The sequence below is a fragment of the Neomonachus schauinslandi genome, chromosome 15 (assembly GCF_002201575.2).
Source record: "Neomonachus schauinslandi chromosome 15, ASM220157v2, whole genome shotgun sequence".
Lineage (NCBI taxonomy): Eukaryota > Metazoa > Chordata > Mammalia > Carnivora > Phocidae > Neomonachus > Neomonachus schauinslandi.
In genome coordinates this window covers 14,684,747-14,710,201 of record NC_058417.1, presented here as the reverse complement: position 1 = coordinate 14,710,201, position 25,455 = coordinate 14,684,747, and the positions used below count along the sequence as shown (strand labels likewise).

Sequence of the window (25,455 nt, the reverse complement as noted above, 5' to 3'; positions counted from 1 at the left end):
CAGAGTGCGATCAAAGACTTTGTTCAGGTCACACAGCTTCTCAATAGCGTAGCGTAATCATGGAGACCCAAGATAGCGAGCTCTGCTTTCCCATTAGAGCACCACTACTGTTCCCATTTGCAGCTCTTCCTCCCCAGGTACCTTAAGGCTAACAAAGCTTCCCTCTCACCTGGTCGCTGAATGCTCGTCACCGCCTGAGCGTTGCACTGCAGCTGGAGCATGTGCTTCAACATGGCCACTCCCCAGGCACGCAACTCTGAACGCCAGGCAGGAGGCACTGTGGCCGGCTTCGAGGAATCAGCGGCCTCGAGCTGCCTGCAGAGCGCAGACACACTGACAGCACAGAGGAATTTGTACTCTGGGCTATGGTTTTCAGTATGGGGCATGAGGTGGAAGACAGCATTATAGTTATTTTCGTATTTGCCATTAAGATCACACCCTGGAACTGGGGTCTTAACTGTTTTGCCATTTATCTCACTCTCCCCTCCCGGGTCAGAACTGGGTGTTTGTACCAGATTCTCACTTTCAGGTGAACACATGTCCTTGTTACTCATCTCAACACAGAGCTTTCTTATGACTTCGCTGGCATCCTCAAATCTAGCTAGAAGAGTCGACCTCAGGGCGATGTGGCAAAAGATACCCAGGGTGAGCAGCAGGCCCCCTAGAGGACACTCTCTATTATGGTAGAGATCCCAGGCCTGCTGCATACACTCATGGCTGCAGTACTTGGCGTAGCTGCATCCATCACAGGGAACAGTGGCCAAAGTGTGCCTCAAACATCGGTGACAGTAGAGGTCCCCATTAGTAACTCTGGTATCCCACTTGCTCTCTAAGCCATGATGTAGTGGTGGCCTTTCTCCCGGGTTAAGGACACTCACAAAAGCATCCTCCTTCACCAAGAGCTCTCCCGGGAGAATATCTTTTGTGGCAATCAGATAGCGGCCTTTTAAAGGGTCCATGCATAGGCTGACAGATGATGATGCACCGGGAATCTGTTCATTCTCTTCCCTTAGGTCCATATCCTCAAAGGCTTTCGTTAGAGTTGCTGGGAAGGATGCTGTGAGATTCTCCCTTTCTTGTACCTTCATTTTCAGACGACAGAGGTTTCTTTGCAGAATTTGAAACTGGGCAGCTGCTAGGCTTGGTTTGGCAGCAAAGTTACTTTCAAGATCCCTGATGGTCTGGCCTGCCTCCTGTAGTCTCCCTAGGGTCACCAGACATTCGACCTTACGCAACGTCACCTTGGGTTGCAAACTTTCCGGATACCCATGCATCTGTGCTCTCGTGATGTCTTTAAGACACATCTGAAAACAGAAAGGAAATCCCCACATGACCCTTGGTCCTGACTCTTCAATGTCTACTGAAAATCTTAACAAAAATCTACAGGAAAGTTAAAGATGATTAAAAATGGAGCAACTACAACCACATGCTTATTTCTTTAAATCATACTCTACTGTGTGATCTTTTGAGTGATTAAGTAATACTTGCCAAGGATATTGTATTTAATTGTCTTATTAAATATTTGTTTTGAGGAAAAAAAGTCTTACAGATAGAAGAACTGTAGTGATTAAAGGGGTAGGCTTAGAAGCCAGACAGATCTGCATTCCACTACTGATTGCTTCTTACTAGCTGGATGACCTTGTGCAAGCAACTTCATTTCTCAGTGTCTTAGCGTTCTCATCTGAAAAACACGGACACCTCACAGGGTTGTTTTAAGGATGAAATAAGGTAATATACCTAAAGTGCTGAAAAGAGTGCATGTGTTCAATGTATGATAATCGCTGCTATAAGAAGGGAAATAGAAGTAACCAATATAGGGAGGTTATAAAGGGTTAAATATTTTACAAGCTCTTCCAACTGTTGTCCTCAATTGTCTAGGACTTTTTGCTTAGGGCCTAGAGTTAAATTCTTGCTCGCCTCTTTTATTTTATTTTATTTTTAGAGAGAAAGAGAGAGGGCGAGAGTCGGGGGGGGAGGGTAAAGGCGGGGGGGAGAGAGAGAGAGAGAATCTTAAGCAGGCTCCACGCCCCAGTACAGAGCCTGATGTGGGGCTTGATCTCAGGATCCTGAGATCATGACCTGAGCCAAAATCAAGAGTCGGACACTCAACTGACTGAGCCACCCAGGTGCCCGCCTTGCTTGTCTTTCAGTTCAAAGGGCAGTAAGTGTGAACTTGTGATTATTCAACTAGTTCTTAACTCTAGGGCATATTTTAAAAATTTCTGTGGAATTCCAAAACGGATGTACCAAAATGACATTTGAGAGCTTGGCTTTAGTCCTCAGTCGGAAGATGAGAAGAAAGCCACTCAGATCAAGCCCACTCCTTCACAGGCATACACAGGCATTTCAGTGAAACTTACTTGCCCACTCAAAATGCATGTTGAGGGTGAGCCATATTATTGCAGGGATAATCCTGAACATGCTCCACTTATTAAGAAACAAACAAACAAGTAAATAGTTTGCAAACGCTTGGAACCTGAAGTATTATTAGCAACATATCTCACAGCTGATCTCAACACTGAGAACTGCTGACCCACTGGATATCATCCATGGCCCCGTGCCATGTGCCATGACTCCTATCAACCAGTACTACCCCATGTGATCACGTGATAGGTAAAATGAATCAGGAGAAAGAAAAAAATGCATCAGGAGAAAGAACATATTTGGGAGGATACCAATTTTCTTCCAACTCAACCAGTTGCAGCAGGGCCCAGTTTTAGTGCTCTAAGGTAGGAGCAGAGCTGAAGGTCTAGTCTTCCAGTGAACCCCCTACAGATCCTCTCCAATCACACCAGGCACCCCGATACTCACTTCATACTCATCCAGGTAGAAGAGGGCCGCAGAGCGATTGGCATAACACAGTGAAATGTCTGCACTGTGAGGCCTTGCATGCGATATTCCCTGCAAAACAATGAACCACTTAAAGGCATAAACGAAAACTGGCATTTTTAAAAATAATTTCTACACTCAACATGGGGCTGGAACTCATGACCCCAAGATCAAGAGTCACATGCCCTGCCTACTGAGCCAGCCAGGCGCACCGAAAACTAGCATTTTTAAAGTTTTTCGGGGGTGGGGGGACGCCTGGGTGACTCAGTCGGTTAAGCATTGGCCTTAAGCTTAGGTCATGATCCCAGGGTCCTGGGATCGAGCCCTGCATCCTGCTCAGCGGGGAGCCTGCTTCTCCTTCTGCCTACCACACCCCTGCTTGTGCACATGCATGCTTCTCTCTCTCTGACAAACAAATAAATATAATCTTCAAAAAAATAAACTTTTTTTTTTCAGATAATAAGGGCTATACTATGAAAGATGGTATAAAATTGGTAAAGTTAGTGGATCTCTTTGTGCTTCAGCTTCATTTTTAACTACCTTAGAGCAAAGCTGTGAAGATCAAGTGAGGAAATAAATATCCAAAGCACTTTTAAGACAGCAGCATCAGACACAGCTTCAACCACAAACAATACTGAAGGTAAATGAAAACAGAGGAAAATATTGCAAGCACAATCCCAACATAACAAAGGGTAAGTGGCACAAACAAATTCACAGAAGAAACGTTAATGATACTTATTTCTTAGAAAACAAATAGTTAATTCATTTGTGGATCACAAAATATATGAAAACGAAAGCACACACAGTTTCCTTTTTTTCTACCACGAAATTGGCAAGGATTAATAATTATCACAAAGGCAGCATCTCAAATCACTGGAGAAAAGATAGGGATTATTCAATAAAAGTACTGACAAGTAGGTAGCCACTGAAGACAAATAAAGTTGGCTATTTATGATAAACCTTTCATTAGGATAAATTCCAAATGGATCAAAATCTTAATGTAAAAAATGAAACTCTCAGAGCACTAGAAGAAACTATAGGAATAATCTAAAGTAATGTTGGAGTGAGGAATCCCTTTCTAACTATGAAACAAAACCCAGAAGTCATAAGAGCTTAATACATTTGACTATATAAAACATTTCTTTATAGCAAAAACCAATAAAAGCAATATCAAAAGGCAAACATTGAACTGGAAAAAATATCTGCAATTCATATCACAAGCAAAGGGCTCATTTCTTTACTTTATGATTAGTTCCTACAGATCAATAAGATGATGACCAATAATTCAATAGGAAAATATGCAAATGATAGGAACAGACAGTTCTAATGGGAAATATAAATGGCTCAAAAACATACGAAAAAATGCTCAACTTCATTCGTAATCAGCAAAATGCAAATTAAAACTCTACTGGATCTTGAAAACATTATGCCAAGGGAAATAAACCAGAAACGAAAGGACAAATATTGTATGATTTCACTTGCATGAGGTACCTGGAATTGGCAGTATCACAGAGACAGAAAGTAGAACAGAGGTTGTCTGAGGTGGGGGGGAGGGAGGTATGGAGAGTTAGTGTTTGTTTAATGGGCACAGAGTTAGTTTGGGTTGATGAGAATGTTGTGGAAATGTATAGTGATGACAGTTGCACAACATTGTGAATATACTTAATGCCACGGCATTAGATACTTAAACATGGTTAAAATGGAATATTTTATGTAGTGTATATTTTACCGTGATAAAAAAAGTTTTCATCTGATAAATTGAAAAAAAACCTCCAAGATAGTATTTTTTATTTATCAGACTGGCAAAGATAAATAAAATTGATAGCACACTGAATTGTCAAAGGAGTGGGAAAATGGGCACTCTTACATGTTGCTAGTGGGACTATAAGTTGGTTTCATGATTATGAAGGGCAAATTAGCAATATGTATGTGTATTTCATAAACACCCATATCATTTATATCTCCATTACACCAGCAATTCTTCTTCTAGAATTTATCCTACAGATAGAAGACTTTACCCTAAAGATATGTGCAAAATAACATGCAAAGTTTCTCAACACAGGGTTGTTTGGAATAGCAAAAGATAGGAAACAACTTAGATCAACTACATACAGATTTATAAGACAGTGGTTAAATAAACTATACATCCATATTACGGAATATCATGTAGCTGTAAGAAAAGAATAAGGAAGCTCTTAATGTACTGATGTAGAATGATCTTCAAGATACTAGTAAGTGAAAAAAGCATGGGGCTGAACAGTGTATATAGAATGTTATTTACATAAAAAGTGTTGTGTGTGCAGGAATGAGAGTATTTGTATTCATTTATATATGCCAAAGTATCTCTGGAAAGATACATTAAAAAAAAGATTTATTTATTTACTTTAGAGAGAAGAGAGAGAACATGTGAGCAGGGGGAGGTACAGAAGGAGGTGCAAAGGGAGAGACTGCAGCGGACTCCTTGCTGAGCACTGAGTGAGGAGCCTGAGGTGGGGCTTGATCCTAAGACCCTGAAATCAGGACCTTGAGATCATGACCTGAGCTGAAATCAAGAGTCAGAAGCTTAACTGACTGAGCTACCCAGGCGCCCCTGGAAAGATATATTTAACAGTGCTAGCTTCTGGTATTGGGTAAGAGGTGGCTAGGGGACAGAAGAAATAGACTGTACTGTATATACACTCTTGTACCTTTTGAATTCGAACTATGTAAACACATTTCCTATTCAAACATAAATAGAGGGGCACCTGGGTGGCTCAGATGGATAAGCATCTGCCTTTGGCTCAGGTCATGATCCTAGGGTCCTAGGATCAAGCCCCACATCGGGCTCCCTGCTTAGCAGGAAGTCTGATTCTCCCTCGCCCTCTGCCTCTCCCCCGACTTGTGCTCTCTCCCGCTCTCTCTCAAATAAATAAATAAAATCTTTAAAAACAAATAAATAGGGCGCCTGGGTGGCTCAGTCGTTAAGCGTCTGCCTTCGGCTCGGGTCACGATCCCAGGATCCTGGGATCGAGTCCCTCATCGGGCTCCCTGCTCGGCGGGAAGCCTGCTTCTCCCTCCCCCACTCCCCCTGCTTACGTTCCCTCTCTCACTGTGTCTCTTTCTGTCAAATAAATAAATAAAATCTTTAAAAAAAAAAACAACAAAAAACCCACAAATAAATAGATAAAATAATAATAAAATCCTAATAACTAGTATTGTTAAGGGTATAGAGAAACGAATATTCCCATACTTTTTTTTTTAAAGATTTTATTTATTTATTTGACAGAGAGAGAGCGAGAGAGCACAAGCAGGGGGAACAGTAGAGGGAGAGGGAGAAGCAGGCTCCTCGCCAAGCAGGGAGCCCGATGTGGGGTGATCCCAGGACCCTGGGATCATGACCTGAGCTGAAGGCAGACGCTTAACCATCTGAGCCACCCAGGCGCCCCAAACACTCCCATACTTTACTAGAAGGGTTGTTAACTAGTTCTTTCCTAGAGAACAATTCAGCATCAAGTACCAAAGGCCTTAACGAAATACATTCAACTGACCCAGCAATTGCTCTTCTAGGAATTTATCCTAAGAAAACAATCAGATGTGTAAAAATATTTACATAGATGCTCCTTTGTAGCTCTACAATGCCAAGCAATCTGCCAACATTAGATGTTAAATCAAGTATAGTTCTCTGTAATGAAACACTAAGCTAGCTGTAAAAAATCATGTGCTAGTGGAAAATTTAGTAACACGAGAAAATGGTCATAAATTGTTGAGGGAGAAAAGCAGATTACAAAACAGGAAGTGCAGCATTATCCCAATTTTGTAAAAGAAAAACATATTTTCAGAGGAAAAAGTGTCTGGATGGATATAAGCAAAAATGTTAACAGTGCCTATCATTGATTATGGGATTTTTTTACTCCTTATGCTTCTATTTCCCAAGTAAATTACAAAATATAGTACTTTTATAATCAGATAAAAACAATAATTATTTTAAAAAAGAAAGAAAATAGCAGCTTTGTAGAAAATTGCGAAGTACCATAATCACCAAAATACTAGCTTCGTGAAATAGGAAGGCTCATCTCCCTCCACATTCAGAGCAAACCTTAATTTTTTGTCTGATTTCACTTTTTACTTGTTTTCCTTTAACAACTTCCCATGGGATCACATTTCTGATGTACATGCATAAAGTTGAAGAGATTAGCTCTGAAAAAGAACTATTAAGCCATTTATTAGTGTATCATTGCATCCAATGAATCATAATTCTCCAGCATTCACTAATGCTTATAGTACTCCACTAAATACTTTATAACATTACAAAGCAGGGCCTTTATCAGTTAGAGAGGCTGTTGTTCCAAGTCTGATAGTTGTTGGAAAACGAATTCCAAACATCAAGTTTAGCCCTGTTGAAGATTCGGAGTAGAGGTACACCCTTCAAATTCACACTCATCCTTTTAATAATCTTCACAGACCTGGTGCAGGGGATTGGTTCATTCTTGCTTTAGGCCCGTATTTATCTCTTAAATGTTATGGAAGGAAGTCTCTCAGGGGTCTTGCTTCAGTTTCTACCATGGAAGCAGGACAATAAGGGCAGCAGATTGGTAAAAGTCACTCTTTCTCATCAAAATCTAGTTCAGGGATGCTTAATTTTAAATACAGGCACACCTCATTTTAATGTGCTTTGCGGACACAGTATTTTCTTTTCTTTTCTTTCTTTTACAAATTAAAGGTTTGTGGCAATCCTGCATCAGGCAACTCTATCAAAGCATATGTAATAGCATTTGCTCATACTGTGTCTCTGTGTCACATTTCGTTAATTCCTGCAATATTTCAAACTGTTCATCATTATTATATTTGTTATAGTGAGCTGGGATAAGTGATGATGACTTGCTGAAAGCTCAGATGGTGGTGTTGTTTTTAGCAATAAAGAATTTTAAATTAAGGTATACAGTTTTTTTAGACATCATGCTATTTGCACACTTAACAGACAATGGTATGGTGTAAACAACTCTTATACACACTGGGAAACCAAAAAATTTACTTGACATGCTTTATTGCGGTAGTCTGGAACCAAACCCACGATATCTCCTAGGTATTTCTGTATCTGTTGACATCCTTCAAAATGGAGTTCAAATAGGCTGTGGCAACTGAGCTTATTTTCCTTTCAGACTTAATCTAAGTCATACTGGTTGTAAACTAACACTGTGGCTAACCAAAAATCGAGGTGCTCTCTAAATTGGGACTATCAAACCAACAGCCTCATCATTCATCAGATAAAAATGGCACGCAATTCAGTGACAGCTGACAGACACGGGCAAGGCAGAGCCAGGGGTCCAATAAGCCATAGCGCTACAAGGCATCTGAGGGAATTTGAGAAGTTTCTGGGTGGAATCCAGGACATATAATACAAACTACCTGTTGTTTCGGCATATAACCAACAGCAGAATTCTGCCAGTTTTAACAAATTCAATTCACAAATGATAAGCAAAGCAACCACTGGCTACACAATTCAGCAAGAAGCTTCTATCTTGTGAAGAAATATGCATTGCTAAATTGTTAACACAGCCCCTCCTGCTGAGCTGGGGGGTGCCTTACCTTAGAGTATAGCACTGTGGCTCCCATATAATCCTTCTTCTGAAATTTTTTGTTTCCTTCTTCTCTGTAGAAAGGGGGAGCGTTGGGCTCCTTTCCCACCAGGTAACCTCTAGAGAGACTTCTTAAAAACATCTCATCCTCAGGTCTTCATGAAGAAACAAACAAAAAAGAGCACAAATTTGTTATTTCAAGGGAAGCTCCTAACCACCGAACTTGAAATGGGAGTGAGTAGCTGCAAAACACTGGGACACATGAGGTTGTCTGGGTCATGTAATGTGAATGGGGGCGGGTGACCTTGCCTAAAATAATGGATTCTTTGCTAATAATTTCCTTTTTTTCCACTCCTTCTCTACCTTTAAAAACCTTCCCTTTTCTGTAGACTTTTGGAGCTCCCCTCTAGTTGCTAGAAGGGATGCTGCTCAACTTTTTTTTTTTAAAGATTTATCTATTTATTTGAGAGAGCGCATGAGCAGAGGGAAGAGGCAGAGGGAGAGGGAGAAGCAGGCTCCCCCGCTGATCAAGGAGCCCAATATGGGGCTTGAGCCCAGACCCCTGGGATTACGACCTGAGCGGAAGGCAGATGCTTAACTGACTGAGCCACCCGGGCGCCCCAGGATGCTGCTCAATTTATGAATCAATTAATAAAGCCAACTTGATTTTTAAAATTTACTTGGTTGACTTTTTGTTATTTAACAAAGGATATCACTCAGCAATTCTTGGTACTATTTTTGCAAGTAATTCTGAAATTATTTTAACCTGAAAAGCTAAAAAAATAAGTATACAAATGCTCTATATTAATAATAAAATTAACAAAGTTGATCTAATACATACACAAATATACACACACACAGGCAATGAAGACTAAACATTTTTCCCAACAAGGAGAAATAATATAGAATACCCTATATTCTCTCTTTGACTGTAAAGCAATAAAGTAAAATATGCATAACGTGAAAACTAAAAATTCTCTTAAGCAACTCTTGGGTCAAAGAAATCAAAATCAAAACTGAAGAATGTTTAGAAAAGTGTATTTCAAATTTTTGTTTACAAAGACCCATAATAAGAAGTATCTTTTAAACTATGATTCAATATGAGACATCTCTGTATGTATATATTGAAATTTCATAAAACATTACTATTATGAGTTAATATCAAATATTTTATCAATATTTAAATACAATATAGAAAAAGTCTCAAATAACACAAAAAGGAAAATTAGAAAAGATTTTATTTAACTTAGGGGCACCTGAGTGGCTCAGTCGTTAACCGTCTGCCTTCGGCTCAGGTCATGGTCCCGGGGTCCTGGGATCGAGCCCCGCATCGGGCTCCCTCCTGGGTGAGGAGCCTGCTTCTCCCTCTCCCACTCCCTCTGCTTGTGTTCCCTCTTTCACTGTGTCTCTCTCTGTCAAATAAATAAATAAAATCTTTAAAAAAAAAAAAAAGATTTTATTTAACTTAAAAGATGTATTTGGGGCACCTGGGTGGCTCAGTTGGTTAAGCATCCCAACTCTTGATTTCAGCTCAGGTCATGATCTCAGGGTCCTGGGATCCAGCCCCACATCGGGCTCTGCATTCAGCACAGAGTCTGCTTGTCCCTCCCCCTCTGCTCCTCCCCCCACTGGTGCTCTCTCTTTAAAATAAATAAATAAAATCTTAAAAAAGTGTGCTTGCCTGTTCTACATTTATTCCAGTCTAAAACATTATGAGGACTATGCCCCACGCATATCTGGTACCCCATAGAGTCTGTTCTTTTTTCTGTTTTGTTTTGAATTAGGTTAACCCTGAAAATCCTAGTTCAAACAAAAAGACTGTGGTGAATAAGAACAGCAAAATTCTTCTTGCCTAACAATGGATATTCTTTATCTTAATCCAAAATGATGATAAATTCAATGTTGTGTAATTGTTCTTTAGGGCAATTAAGAACTAAGCTGCAATAATTCATTCTCTTCTTCAGGCACCAAGTAAACTCAGTAATTGATTCAAAGTTTTGAAAAGCAGATGGAGGGGCGCCTGGGTGGCTCAGTTGGTTAAGCGACTGCCTTCGGCTCAGGTCATGATCCTGGAGTCCTGGGATCGAGTCCCGCATCGGGCTCCCTGCTCGGCAGGGGGTCTGCTTCTCCTCTTCCCTCTCGCGCTGTCTCTCATTCTCTCTCTCAAATAAATAAATAAATAATCTTTATAAAAAAAAAAGAAAAGCAAATGGATGTTCTATCTTTTTTTTTAATATCAAATTTTCTTCTGGAATAGTATGATAAAAATTTGAGGAAGTAAGATAAAACAATTTTTCTAATTTTTTTATGGTGGTAAAATACACACTACAAATTTACATTTTATCCATTTTTAAGTGTACAGTTCAGTAACATTAAGTACATTTATAATGTTGTACAATCATTACCACCATCCATTTCCAGAACTTTGTCACCATCCCAAACTGAAATTCTGTACTCATTAAAAGATAACTCCCCACTGCTCCTTCTCCCTTCTCCTTAGCCCCTGGTAACCTCTATTCTATGTTCTGTCTCTATGAATTTGTCTATTCTAGGTACTTCAGATAAGTGGAATCATATAATATTTATCCTTTTATGCCTGGCTTATTTCACTTAGCATACTATTCCAAGATTCATCCATGTTGTAGCATGTACCAGAATTTCATCTCCTTTTATGGATGCATAATATTCTATTGTATGTATATACCAAATTTTGTTGATCCATTCATCTGTGGACGGACATTTGGGTTGTTTCCATTTTTGGCTGTTGTGGAAAATACTGCCATGAACACTGGTGTGCAAATATCTGTTCAAGTTCTGTTTTCAATTTTTTGAGGTATAAATGCAAAAGTGGGGTTGCTGGATCATATAGTTAATTCTAGTTTTTTTTTAAAGATTTTATTTATTTATTTGACAGAGAGAGAGAGAAAGCACAAGTAGGCAGAGAGGTAGGCAGAGGGAGAGGGAGAAGCAGGCTCTCCACTGAGCAGGTAGCCCAACGTGGGGCTCGATCCCAGGACTCTGGGATCACGACCCGAGCCGAAGGCAGCCGCTCACCCGACTGAGCCACCCAGGCACCCCTCTAGTTTTATTTATTTATTTTTTTAAAGATTTTATTTACTTATTTGAGAGAGAGAGAGAGCACCAGCTGGGGGAGAGGCAGAGGGAGAAGCAGACTCCCCACTGAGCAGGGAGCCCAACGTGGGGCTCTATCCCAGAACCCTGGGATCATGACCCAAGCTGAAGACAGACAATTAACCAACTGAGCCACCTAGGCGCCCCTCTAGTTCTACTTTTTTGAGGAATTATACTGTTCTCTATAGTGGCTATACCACTTTACATTCCCACCAGCAAGGCACAAAGGCTCCAGTTTCTCCACATCCTCACCGACACGTGCTATTTTCTGTTTGTTTTCCCTAGTAGCCATCCTAATGAATGTGAGGTGCTATCTCACTGTAGTTTTGATTTGCATTTCCCTAGTGATTGGTGATTTCAAGAGCACCTTTTCATGTGCTTGTTGGCCATTTATATATCCTCTTTGGAGAAATGTCTATTCAAGTCCTTTGCCCATTTTTTAAAGGTTTTTTTTTTTATTATTATTATTTATTCATTTGGGAGAGAGAGAGAGTGAGTGAGAGCACAAGCAGTGGGGAGGGTCAAAAGGAGAGGGAGAAGCAGACTCCCCGCTGAACAAGGTGCCCAATGTGAGGCTTGATCCCAGGACTCCGGATCATGACCTGAACTGGAGGCAGATGCTTAACCGACTGAGCCACCCAGGTGCCCCTTTTGCCCATTTTTAATCAGGTTGTTCTCTTGCTGTTGAGTCTAAGAGTTTTCTATATATTCTAAATATTAATCCCTTATCAGATACGTGATTTGCCAATATTTTCTCCCATTCTGTGGGTTGCCTTTTTAAAAATCTTTTTTATTTTTATTTGTTTTTTTTTAGTAATCTCTCTGCCTAATGTGGGGCTTGAACTTACGACCCTGACATCAAGAGCTGCATGCTCTACAGTCAGGTGCCTCTCTGCGTGTTGCCTTTTTACTCTGTTGATATTATCTTTTTATGCACAAAGTTTTAATTTTCACAAAGTCCAATTTGTCTATTTTTTCTTTTGTTGCCAGTGTCTTTGGTGTTATATCCAAGAAAATATTGCCAGCCGATGTCATAAGTCTTTTTTTTTTCAATGTCGTAAGTTTTACCTTACGTTTTCTTCTAAAAGTCTTATAGTTTTAGCTCTGAAGTTTAAGTCCTTGGGCTATTCTGAGTTGGCTTTTGTATATGGTATAAGGTAAGGGTCCAACTTCATTCTTTTCATGTGGATTCTAATTAGGGAGCAGACAGAAAGAACCAAGTTTCTTTCTCCAGTCTTGCCTTTTCTCTTTAGACCCCTACAGAGGGAAAGCCTCTCAGGGAGTCAACTGGCAAAGCATCAAGTTCCAGCCTCAGCACAGAGTACAGAAGATTGTACTGAGAAACAATAGCTTATTAACTCCCATACATCCATGTTTTTTCCTGAACCATTTGAAGGTGAGTACAATCACCATGAAAGTTCACCTCTAAGCATTTCAGTAGGCCTCTGCTAAGAATAAGAATGTTTTATATCTTCATATCACATACTATCATTATCAGACCTGAAAAAAATTAACACTAATTCAAATATTTAAATTAAAATTTCCCAATTACTCCTAAAATATCTTTTATGTTCTTCCATTTGCCCCAACCTGATCCAGGATCAAAGTTTTGTTTTGTTTAGTATTTTATTTATTTTAGAGATAGAGCAAGTGGGGGGAAGAGCAGAGGGAGAGGGACAAGCAGACTCTGCTGAGCACAGAGCCCGATGAGGGACTCGATCCTAGTGAGTAAGGAAAGGGTTAAGGTACAGGCAGGGAGAGGCAGGGGGCCCTAGCTGGGCTCTAAAACTATTCCTGGCAGGCAGAAGCCCTAAGCCAGAGTGAACAAGAGATAAAGAAACAGATCACCTGGCCTCCGATGTTAGGGAGTATTTTTCTTTGGTGGTTACAGTGTAATCATAGAAAATAACCAAACCTCGAAGAATTAAGTCATTAAGGGTGTTACCAATAGTCCTTGCTCAAACCAAGAGGGCACAAGAATCTCAAGGCCACAAGCTTCCCAGTCAGTTCTCAATAAAAGACTGCCACTAAAAACCCTCAGTGGCAACCCATTCGGGACCCCTCTCACTCTAGAGAGCTTCTTTGCTTTCTGCTCTCACCTTCACTTAATAAACTTTCACTTTACTTCACCCTCTTGTGTCCGCAAGATTCATTCTTTGACTCTGTGACACAAGAACCCTGCAATCCTGTGACACTGGGACCCTGAGATCACGACCTGAGCTGAAATCAAGAGTCCATCACTCAACCGACTGAGCCACCCAGGCACCCCAGGGATCAAAGTTTTAATGTACTACATCTAGTTGTTATTTCTCTTCAGTCTCTTGAGATAGTCCAGTAATTTTTTTGTTTTTCATGACTGACTTTTTTGAAGACTCAAGGCCAGGAAATGTTCCACACTCTGGTTTTGTCTCACTGCTTCCTCATGATTTAGATTCAGATTAAACAATTCTTGTCAAGGATACTAGTACATAGTTAAATCTGTATACTTCCTACTGCTTCAAGTCAGGAGACATATAATGTCAAGTAGTCCCCATTGGTGATGCTAAGTTTGGTCATTTGGTTAAAGTGGTGATTGTGGATCTTTCCAATGTAAGTAATCTATGGGCCGTACTTTGAGACCATGTGAATAAACTGTTCCAACAGTCTTTCTTCTTTGAACATCCACTGATGACCATTGCCACAATCAGTTATTATCCTGGGTTATAAAATGGTGGTTTTCTAGTTCTATCTATTTCTAAATTTTTAATTGGCATTCTTCTGTAAAGATAAATGCTTCCTCCTTCCTTTCTTTCTTTTACTTATTTATGTCTTTGATAATCACTATACACTTAAAATAATTCAATGTTAGAAACTATTATAATACAGTATATTTTGATGCTCCATTTGTCGTAAATTTGGCCAGTGGGAACCTCTTCAGTTTGGCTCTTATATTCTTTTTTTATATAAACCCATTAGTCTTTGAGTGCTTCCTTGCTTTCTGGTCCAACAAGGTATGCCAGTTGAATCAGTAGAAAATCAAAACAAACAGGGTGGATAATGAGTCTGTTTAGGATTTCCCAGGATACTGTGAGATATTATTAATTGTGGGGGAGAGTCATCTGCCTCAAAAGGTCTTCGATACTGATAAAAGTTACCTGTTTTGGGAAAATACTCCTCAAAGATTGTAAATCAGCAAGAAAGAAAAGCGTATGCCTGGCTTTAAACTTTAAAGGCCCAATTCATACTTTTATTTAATGGGCATGCATATAGAGATTAGAAGTTTAAATGTTTTGGTCACTTTTGATTATGACTGAATAGTTTTACAGACAAGTCTTCAGAACTAACTTGTTCTAAGTAAAGCAGTTTGGGGATGAAGCAGTGAAAGATACACAGAAAAAATTAAAATGGAGGCAATTATTAACTCCAGGGAAAACAAGAGGTGTACAAGAAGAGAAATGTAATTCAAGTCTACTTCGTGGTTCACATGAGTAGTATTTACATAGACATTTGTTTAACCAATGTTATATTCTATTGATTATAGTACGTTATAAACTATAATATAGTTATGAGGATGAGGCAAAAACAAAGTATATACACGTGATTTGGAGTTAAGAGAGCAAAATTTGACATCTAAAGCTAAAAATTCAAAAAACAGCAGTATTAGCATACTGTTTAGAAATATGAAATAAAATACTAGAAAGAACAGTTAAAGCAGCATCCACTGGGGAATAGGAATGGGGAAGAATGAAACAAAGGGTTGCTGTTTTTCTTTATAAGCTTTGAAGTACTATTTGACTTCTTGCACTATGTGTATATTATTGATAAAAAATTCAACTAAAAATGGGAAATATTTCCATTTATTTATTTAATATTTTTTTAAAGATTTTATTTATTTATTTGTCAGAAAGCAGGGGGAATGTCGGGCAGAGGGAGAAACAGGCTCCCCGCTGAGCAAGGAGCCTGATGCGGGACTCGATCCCAGGACCCTGGGATCATGACCTGAGCTGAAGGCAGATGTTTAACCGACTGAGCCACCCAGGCGTCCCTATTTATTTAATTTTTTTAAAAAGATTTTATTTATTTGTCAGAGCAAGAAGGCGAGTGAGCACAAGCAGGGGGAGTGTCAGGCAGAGGGAGAAGTGGGCTCCCTGCTGAGCAGGGAGCCTGATGCGGGACTCAATCCCAGGACTCTGGGATCATGACCTGAGCCAAAGGCAGCCGCTTAACCAACTGTGCCACCCAGGCATCCCGAAAATATTTCCATTTAATAAGGCACATAGTTTACATATTTTTACAGGATTTTTCCACTAGCCTTTAAGAATCAAATGATCCCTACATTATAGGAACTATTTCAGAGCATAGAAAAAAATGGGAAGCTCTTCAATACATGCTACAAAGCCACCAAAACCCAGATACCAAGAGTTGACAGAGCACACACGCACACACAAGAACATGTAAGGTAATATAATTAATGAACATAGATATAAAATTAAAAATAGTATTAGAAAATTGAATCAAGCCATGTGTTAAAAAAATGATGGATAATACATAGAGTTTATCTCCAAAACAGTTCAACTTCAATAAATCTATAAATGTAAATCCTATAGTAACAGATGAAAAGAGAAAAAGAAAATGACTGTTCCACCCAAAATATATATAAAAATATATATAAAAATAAAGTATCTGGGGGAGCCTGGGTGGCTCAGTCGTTAAGCATCTGCCTTCGGCTCAGGTCATGATCCCAGGGTCCTGGGATTGAGCCCCACATCGGGCTCCCTGCTCAGTGGGAAGCCTGTTTCTCCCTCTCCCACTCCCACTTGCTTGTGTTCCCTCTCTCGCTGTGTCTCTGTCAAATAAATAAATAAAAATTTTTAGGGGTGCCTGGGTGGCTCAGTCGTTAAGCATCTGCCTTTGGCTCAGGTCATGATCCCAGGGTCCTGGGATTGAGTCCATCAGCAGGGAGCCTTCTTCTCCCTCTCCCACTCCCCCTGCTTATATTCCCTCTCTTGCTGTCTCTCTCTCTGTCAAATAAATAAATAAAATCTTGAAAAATATATAAATTTTTAAAAAAATTAAAAATAGGGGTGCCTGGGTGGCTCAGTCATTAAGCGTCTGCCTTCAGCTCAGGTCATGATCCCAGGGTCCTGGGATCGAGCCCCGCATCCAGCTCCCTGCTCCGCGGGTAGCCTGCTTCTCCCTCTCCCATTGCCCCTGCTTGTGTTCCCTCTCTCGCTGTGTCTCTCTGTCAAATAAATAAATAAAATCTTAAAAAAAAAAGAAAAAATTTTAAAAAATTTAAAAAGTATCTGATAAAATTCAATACCTATTTATGACAGAATATAGGCAACTTTCCTTAAACTGAAAAAGGGTATGTACTATAAACCTATGGCAAATGTCCTAAATGGCTGTTACTATTCAATATTGCACTGGAGGTCTAACTAATGCGATGATAATTAAAAGATAAAATAAGAGTAAAAATATTGGAAAAGAGGATTACTATTTGCAGATATAGCTATTTACCTAAAAATTCCAAGTGAATTGGCATAAAAACAATAAAATAATGTGAAAATACAGTTAGGTGGCCAATTATAAGATGAGAAAAAAATTCCTAGCTTTTATTTATACCACCAATCATCAGTTAGAGAATGTAATTGGGGGAGAAAAAGTCTTATTCACAATAATAATGAAAATTTACAATAAGTAAGAATAAATCTAAGTGGGAATGTGCAAGACTTCTACAAAGAAAACAATAAAACTTTACTTAAGGATATAAAAGAAGCCCTAAAGAAATGACAAGACATACCCTTTACTTGGATGAGGAAATTTAATATTGTAAAGATGTCAAGTCTCCCTAAATGAATCTATAAATCCAACATAATCCCCATCAAAACCCCAACATTTTTGGGCGCCTGGGTGGCTCAGTTGGTTGGGCGACTGCCTTCGGCTCGGGTCATGATCCTGGAGTCCCGGGATCGAGTCCCGCATCGGGCTCCTTGCTCGGCGGGGAGTCTGCTTCTCCCTCTGACCCTCCCCCCTCTCATGTGCTGTTTCTCTCTCATTCTCTCTGTCTCAAATAAATAAATAAAATCTTTAAAAAAAAAAAAAAAAAAAACCCAACATTTTTTATCGAACCTGACAGGCCTACAAAAGTTACAAGGGGGAAATGTACAGAAAATAGCCAAGATATTCTTGAAAAAGAATGAGTATATATGTGTGTGGGAACTTGGTCTTCCATGCTTTCGAGTGCTCCTTCCTTCTACTTCTGGTAATAAAATCTCAGGGAGAAAAACATTTCTTGTGGTTGAAGTAGGGAAGACCCCAATGTGGCAAGAGGGTTGAGCATGTGCTATAGTCCTAGCCAATCAGAAAGGCCCTAAACCTTTTATTGAAAGGATTCACCAGGCAGTCAAAATCAGGTTGACTGGAGTCCAATCCAGACCTTTTCTGCCAAAACTCTCAGGAAAGAGTGCCAAACACTCTTTTCTTGTGGTTTCTTGTGGTTCAGAATGTGCCCAAGGCTACCAGTGTTTATTATGCCCATCAGGTGTAGAGTTTGTCTGAGAGATGAAGAGATACAGAGTCTAATGCCATCTGAGGCCCTGGATTCAACGCTGCTTGAAAACAGATCTGCCTTTGGATATCCTAGTTTCATAGTGCATAAATTTCCTAATTTGAGCTAGGTTTCTGTCACTTGAAACTGACAGAATTTTAATATGATACTCTAAAGTCACAGTAAAAACCCTTTGGTTTTGGCATAGAAATAGAGTCTAGAAACAAATTTATGGGTTAAGTGTGAATTTAATTTTTAACATGGCATTTTGAACCACTAAGGAAAGAATGGACTATTCAATAAATGCTGAAGAAAATTATCGGGAAAAAGGTTAGAACACTCTCTCACATTATACACAAAAATAAATTTCAGGGGTGCCTGGGTGGCTCAATCATTAAGCATCTGCCTTGGGCTCAGGTCATGATCCCAGGGTCCTGGGATTGAGTCCCGCATTGGGCTCTTCGCTCAGCAGGGAGCCTGCTTCTCCCTCCGCCTGCCACTCGCCCTGCTTGTGCTCTCTCTCTCTCTGACAAATAAATAAATGAAATCTTTAAATAAATAAATAAATTCCAGATGGATTTGATAGTGAAAACAAAAACACAAAACTACAAAAAAAAAGTTAGAAGAAAATAAAGAATATTTTTATAATCTTGGAGTAGACCATCCTAAGCAAGAGACATAACTCAGAAGCCATTAAAAAAAATGACAGAGGGAAGGGGGGTAGGAGAATGGGTTAGCCTGGTGATGGGTATTAAAGAGGGCACGTTCTGCATGGAGCACTGGGTGTTATGCACAAACAATGAATCATGGAACACTACATCAAAAACTAATAATGTAATGTATGATGATTAACATAACAATAAAAATTTTTTAAAAAATGACATATACTTGTATAAAAATGAAAACACAATTTATATACAATGCAAAACGCGGCAAGTAAAATAAAGATGAATAATAGACTGGGAGAAAAATTAGTCACATATATAGCAAAGAACTATATGACCAGAATTTTGAAGATCTCCTATAAATTCGTAAGAGAAAGACAGACAACCCAGTAGAAAAATGGGCAAAGGACACAAATGAACAGTTTGCAGAATACAGGTGGATTGTGATGTCAGAAACGATGCATTCCTTCACTAGTAATCAGAAAAATGCAAAACAAACAAACAAAACAACCACTAGACACTTCTGTCCTGAAGTTTGGCAAAATTAAAGACCTGCTTTCTAGTGTCGGCAAGGATTATAGGGAAGTGATTTTCATACATTGTTCATGGTAAACTGGTGAAGTCTTTTTGGAAGACAATTTGTCAGTGCTTATTAAATTTTAAAATGCTTGTAACAAGTGATTGTAACCATTCCTCTTCTAAGAATCTATCTTAAATTCTTAAATATACGTACAAAAACATATAAAAAAAGTTATTTGGATGCCTGGGTGGCTCAGTCGGTTAAGCGTCTGCCTTCGGCTCAGGTCATGATCCCAGGGTCCTGGGATTGAGTCCCGCATCAGGCTCCTTGCTCAGCAGGGAGCCTGCTTCTCCCTCTGCCTGTTGCTCCCCCTGCTTGTGCTCATTCTCACTCTCTCTCTCTGACAAATAAATAAATAAAATCTTAAAAAAAAAAAAAAGTTGTTCACGGACACATGGTTTGTTAACAGTAAAAATACAACAACTGGAAATAAAATAATTACCCCTCAACAGGGAAAGAACAACTACATAATGGTGTAACTATACAAGTAATATCACAGGGTTGCCAGAAAGATCAAGGTGTGACATTGGAGAAAACATCCTAGAACAAAGCACATAATATAATCTAACAGAATAAAGAAACAGATATGTATATACTTATCTACAATTGTATGAGAATACATAAAAAGAACTAGAAAACTCCAATAAACGGTGGTTATTTCTGTGGAACTGAATGAGGAGAAGGGTAAAGGAGAAACTTTCCTGTTAACTTCATTAAATATCATTTCAAATATGATGAGAATGTATTTCTATCTTATGAACATTTGTGAAAAAGAAAACAAATGGACAAAAAAAAAAAAAACAACACACACACACACACACACACAAAACCCCAAACCCAACTATTACCCTAATTGTACCTAGTTAGTACCTGAATTGCCAAGGCTCAACACTGTGCTCATTATTTCTTTCAACTAAAATCTGAGTGCCTGCTATGTGTGAGACACTGTTGATAGTTGCCTGCACAAAGATAAAGATGTTAACATTGAAAGACAGACACAGACAAGATCTCTGCCCTCATGGAGTTTATAGTTTAGTAGTGAAGATAGACAGTAAGCAAATGATTACACAAATATAAAAAGGAAAGCTATGTAGTGTTGTAAATGTATAAAAAATGAAGGTGAGCCAGCTGGGACTCAGGGAAGGCTTTCCTGATGAAAGATCTGGCTGACCCTGAAGTTCTGAATTAAGCAGAACTTAATTCGGGTGTAGAGGAGGAGAGAGAAGCCAGGGAAAGCATTTCAGGCAGAAGAAATCAAGGCCATGTGGCAAGAAGAAGCAGAGTGCACATCAAGAACTGAAAGAAGGCCCATATGCTGAGAACAGGAGTGGGGAGGTCAAGGAAGTGCATTGGTTTTTTTTGTCACTGCTGTAACAAATTCCCACCAAATTAGTGGCTTAAAACAAAAATGTGTTATTTTACAGTTCTGTCATGGGGCTCACTGGGCTAAAATCAAGGTGTTGGTAAAGATGTGTTGCTTTCTGGAGGCTCCAGGGAAGAATCTGTTTTCTCACCTTTTCCAGTTTTTAGAGGCTGCCTGCATTCTCTGGCTTGTGGCTCCCTTTCTCTACCTTCAAAACCAGCAATGCTGTGTCTCTCTCACAATTCTTCCACTAATTCTATCTCCCTCTAACACTTCTGCTTCCTTTCTCCATTTTTAAGGATTCTTGTGATTATACTGGCCTCACAGGGATAATCCAGGCTACTCTGCCTATCTTAAACTTGGCTCACTGGCAACCTTAATTCCATCTGCAAACTTAATTTCTCTCTGCCACATAACCCAGCATATTCGTAAATTCCAGGGATTAGGATGCAGAGAACATTGGAATATACGCCTACCACATAGGAAAAGGGGGAGAATTAACTTGATTTTATTACAAAATTTTAAATAAATATTTCATGGTTATCCTGGGGATTACAAAATGAATCCATTTATTTACCATCTTCAGCTAGTACTTTTGCCATTTCCCAAATTATATAGAACCTTAGAACAATTTACCTCCATTTGCCCATTTGTCTATTATCATGTCTCACTTCTAAATGTTCTAAGTCCTGTAACATTATTATTATCATTGTTTTAAATAATGATTTTTAAAATATTTAGTCACATATTTATCTTTTCTGGTACCTTTCCTTCCTTTCTGCAATTGCACGCTTCTATCTGGGATGATTTTTCTTTAACCTGAGAACTTCCTTCAGTATTTCTTTAGGCTCTAATCTGCAGAAGATGGTCTCTCAGAATTATTATTATTTTTTGTCTGAAAATACCTTTATTTTGCATTCATTTTTGAAAGGTATTTTATTCCTTTTTATTTAAAATTTTTTTTTATGTAATCTCTACCCCCAACATGGGGCTCAAACTCATGACCCTGAGATGAAGAGTCACAAACTCGGGGCACCTGGGTGGCTCAGTTGTTAAGCGTCTGCCTTCGGCTCAGGTCATGATCCCAGGGTCCTGGGATCAAGCCCCGCGTCGGGCTCCCTGCTCAATGGGAAGCCTGCTTCTCCCTCTCCCACTCCCCTTGCTTGTGTTCCCTCTCTTGCTGTCTCTGTCAAATAAATAAATAAAAATCTTAAAAAAAAAAGTCACAAACTCTTCCGACTGAGCCCGCCAGGTGCCCCACGTGTCTAGTAATCTTTTACTGTATTCTTGACTATGCATAGAGGACATAATAAAGCTAGATGACATTTTCCACTGTCAAAGTCCCCCTTCTCCTGTGTTAGGCAGATAGGATGAGGGGCTGGCCAACCTTCATCTAACTGAAAATTGAGCTGGATCAGGGTTGGGCTACCATTTTGTTTTGTTTTTTTTTTTACTAACATATAATGTATTATTTGTTTCAGGGGTTTGTTTGTTTTTTAAAGATTTTATTTATTTGACAGAGAGACAGTGAGAGCAGGAACACAAGCAGGGTGAGTGGGAGAGGGAGAAGCAGGCTTCTGGTGGAGCAGAGAGCCCGATGAAGGGCTCGATCCCAGGACCCTGGGATCATGACCCGAGCCGAAGGCAGATGCTTAACGACTGAGCCACCCAGGCGCCCCTTGAGCTTAGATTTTTAACCTACCATACCACAGATGTTCAAAATCTGGCAAATGTCTTAACAGGGAGAATGTTTGTGCCAAGCCCCTTTCTGTAGGAATTTGGGGCACCCGGGTGGCTCAGTCGTTAAGTGTGTGCCTTCAGCTCGGGTCATGATCCCAGGGTCCTGGGATCGAGCCACAAGTCCGGCTCCCTGCTCCAAGGGAAGCCTGCTTCTCCCTCTCCCACTCCCCCTGCTTGTGTTCCCTCTCTCGCTGTGTCTCTCTGTCAAATAAATAAATAAAATCTTAAAAAAAAAGAAGACTGTAGGAATTTTATTCTGCCTTTTTGGTTGGCCTCTTGCACTTCCTGAGAACTCAGTAAATGTCCTAGGAGGTAAACCTACTGTTTGGGCCTTGAGTTTGGGCCTCCCCTATTTTTTTAAACATTTATTTATTTTTTTTTTAGTAATCTCTACACCCAATGTGGGGCTCAAACTCATGATCCCAAGATCAAGAGTTGCATGTTCCACTGACTAAGCCAGCCAGGCAACCCCCAATGAGTTAATTTTAGATACAGAATGGTTCATAGGTTTCTAGCTTTAGGAACTGAAATAAGGCAGTGCAAGTCACTAAAACAGGGACCACTGTAAGGGACTATGAGTTTGGTTATGGATATGTTGAATTTTAAGGATTTTTTTTTTAAAGATTTTATTTATTTATTTAACAGAGAGAGAGCCCAAGCAGCGGGAGAGGCAGGCAGAGAAAGAGGGAGAAGCAGGCTTCCCTCTGAGCAGGGAGCCCAACGTGGGGCTCAATCCCAGGACCCTGCGATCATGACCTGAGCCAAAGGCAGACACTTAACAGACAGAGCCACCCAGGAGCCCCTGAATTTTAAGTATCTTTGAGACTTCAAGTAGTCCGCTGGATTTAGAGATTTGAGTCTCAGAAGAGAGGTGAGGGCTGGACATATAATTTTCAGGGTAATTAGCATATAGGACATAACCGATGTCATGCGTGTGAATGAGATTGTTATCAGTTGAGAATACAGAGCGGAAAGGAAAGAGAGCCTAGGCTGGAGTCAGGAGGAACTCCAATTTTAAATGACCAGACAAATTCTCTTGATTTATATTCCTTTCAGTGCACCAAAAGTTCAAATGATTCTTGTGGATTATGACATCTTGCTGTTAGTAAACCATATCAAATTATCTTCGGATAACTCTGCCTATTAATATTTTCATCAATAGGTATCTATCATCTTTGGAAATTCTGTAAAGGGAATCCACACATCCTGCAGAGCTTTAGACATTATTTTTCAAATTGTAGGTCACGACTGAGTGGGTCATGAAATCAATTTAGTGGGTCCTGATTACTATTATTTTTTAAAGATTTTATTTCTTTATTTTGGGGGAGGGGAGAGGGAGAGAGAGTCTTAAGCAGACTCTATGCTGAGTGCAGAGCCTAACATGGGCTTGATCCCACAACCCTGAGATCATGACATGAGCCAAAACCAAGAGTTGGTGGCTTAACTAACTGTGCCACCCAGGTGCCCCCTGATTAGTATTTTTATTTTTTTATTTGAAAATTTTTTTTAATTTGTATTTTTAATTTTTAAATTTCTATTCTTTTTTTTTTTTTTTTTTTTTAAGGTTTTATTTATTTACCTGAGAGCGTGAGAACGCAACCAGGGGGAGCAGCAGAGGGAGAGGGAGAAGCAGACTCCCCACTGAGCAGGGAGCCTAATGCGGCTTGATCTCAGGACTCTGAGATCATGACCTGAGCTGAAAGTAGCCGCTTAACCAACTGAGCCAGCCAGGCGCCCCTATTTGTATTTTTTAAAGATTTACTTATTTAAGAGAGAGGGAGAAAGTGAGAGAGAGGGAGGGAGGAGAGAGAGCACGCAAGGGTGGGGTGGAGGGAGAGGGACAGAATGCCAAGCAGACTCCCCACCAAACGCAGAGCCCCACACAGGGCTGGATCCCAGGACCCTGAGATCACCATCTGAGCCAAAATCAAGAGTTGGACGCTTAACCAACTGAGGCACCCAGGCACCCCTAATTAGTATTTTTAAAATGAGATAGAGGAAAATATCGAAGTACATCATATGCAGTAAGCATCTACACTCTCTTCCATGGTGAAACTTATCCAGTCTGTGACTTGAAATCCCATGTATGACTCCCAAATTTCTAGCTCTAGCCCAGTGCTCTCTCCTAAATGCCATGCTCATTTAGAAAGCTCCACTTGGCTGTCTACTAGACATCTCAAACTGAACGATGAACCCCTGATCATCTTTCCCAAAACAGCTCCATCTGCCGTCCCCCCCAGGTGATGGTAATTTCATTCTTCTTAGGCCTGTATCCCCAGAGCCACTTTCTACTTCTCTCATTCTCTAACACAGCACATCTCATCTTTCAGGGAATGCTATTAAGTCTACCTTCAGAATCTAGCCACTTCTCATCATCCTTACCACTACCACCCTGGTCCAAATTATCATCACCTCATCTCTCACCTGGATTAATGCAAGAGCCTCCCAACAGGTTTCTCTAATTACACCCTTTCTTCTATAGCCTATTCTCAACACTGTAGTCAGAGTGATCTCTTGAAACAGGAGTCAGCAAACTTTTCCTGTGGAAAGTCAGAGAGTAAATATTCAGGTTTTTTGGGCCAAGAGGAAAATCAAGGCTATTACAGAGGTATTTCTATAAGAGAAGACAAATTTCTGTAAAATGTTTGATAAAATTAAAAAATAATTGAGTCTATTTTTTGTAATACAGATCTACTTTTAAAAAGTATTTATTTGAGAGAGAAAGAGTGAGACAGAGAGAGAGAGAGTGTGCACACGCAAGTGGGGGGAGCGGCAGAGGGAGAAGTAGACTCCCCAGGGAGCAGGACGTGGGGCTTGATCCCAGGACTCCAGGATCATGACCTGAGCCGAAGGCAGACACTTAACTGACTGAGCCACCCAGGTGCCTCACAGGTCTACTTTAAAAAAAATTTTTTTTAGCAATTTCTATCCCCACCTTGGGGCTCGAACTCATGACCCTGAGATTAAGAGTCACATGTTCCTCTGACTGAGCAGGCCAGGTGCCCCATGTAATACAGGTCTACTAATGAGAATGGAGTTCTTTTTTTTAATTTTAATTTTAT

At 39.8% G+C, this 25,455-nt stretch overlaps 1 protein-coding gene across 1 annotated transcript in view; it reads right to left on the bottom strand.

Annotated features, from left to right (window-relative positions):
• The window catches only part of SMYD4 (SET and MYND domain containing 4), a 49,089-nt gene that overhangs the window by 19,970 nt on the left and 3,664 nt on the right, over positions 1-25,455 (bottom strand). The window contains exons 3-5 of the mRNA XM_021703981.1: positions 8,395-8,539; positions 2,812-2,901; positions 170-1,304 (exon numbers count right to left, since the gene is read on the bottom strand). Of these exons, the coding sequence (XP_021559656.1) occupies positions 170-1,304; positions 2,812-2,901; positions 8,395-8,539 (1,370 nt within the window). The remainder of the gene's footprint in view (positions 1-169; positions 1,305-2,811; positions 2,902-8,394; positions 8,540-25,455) is intronic.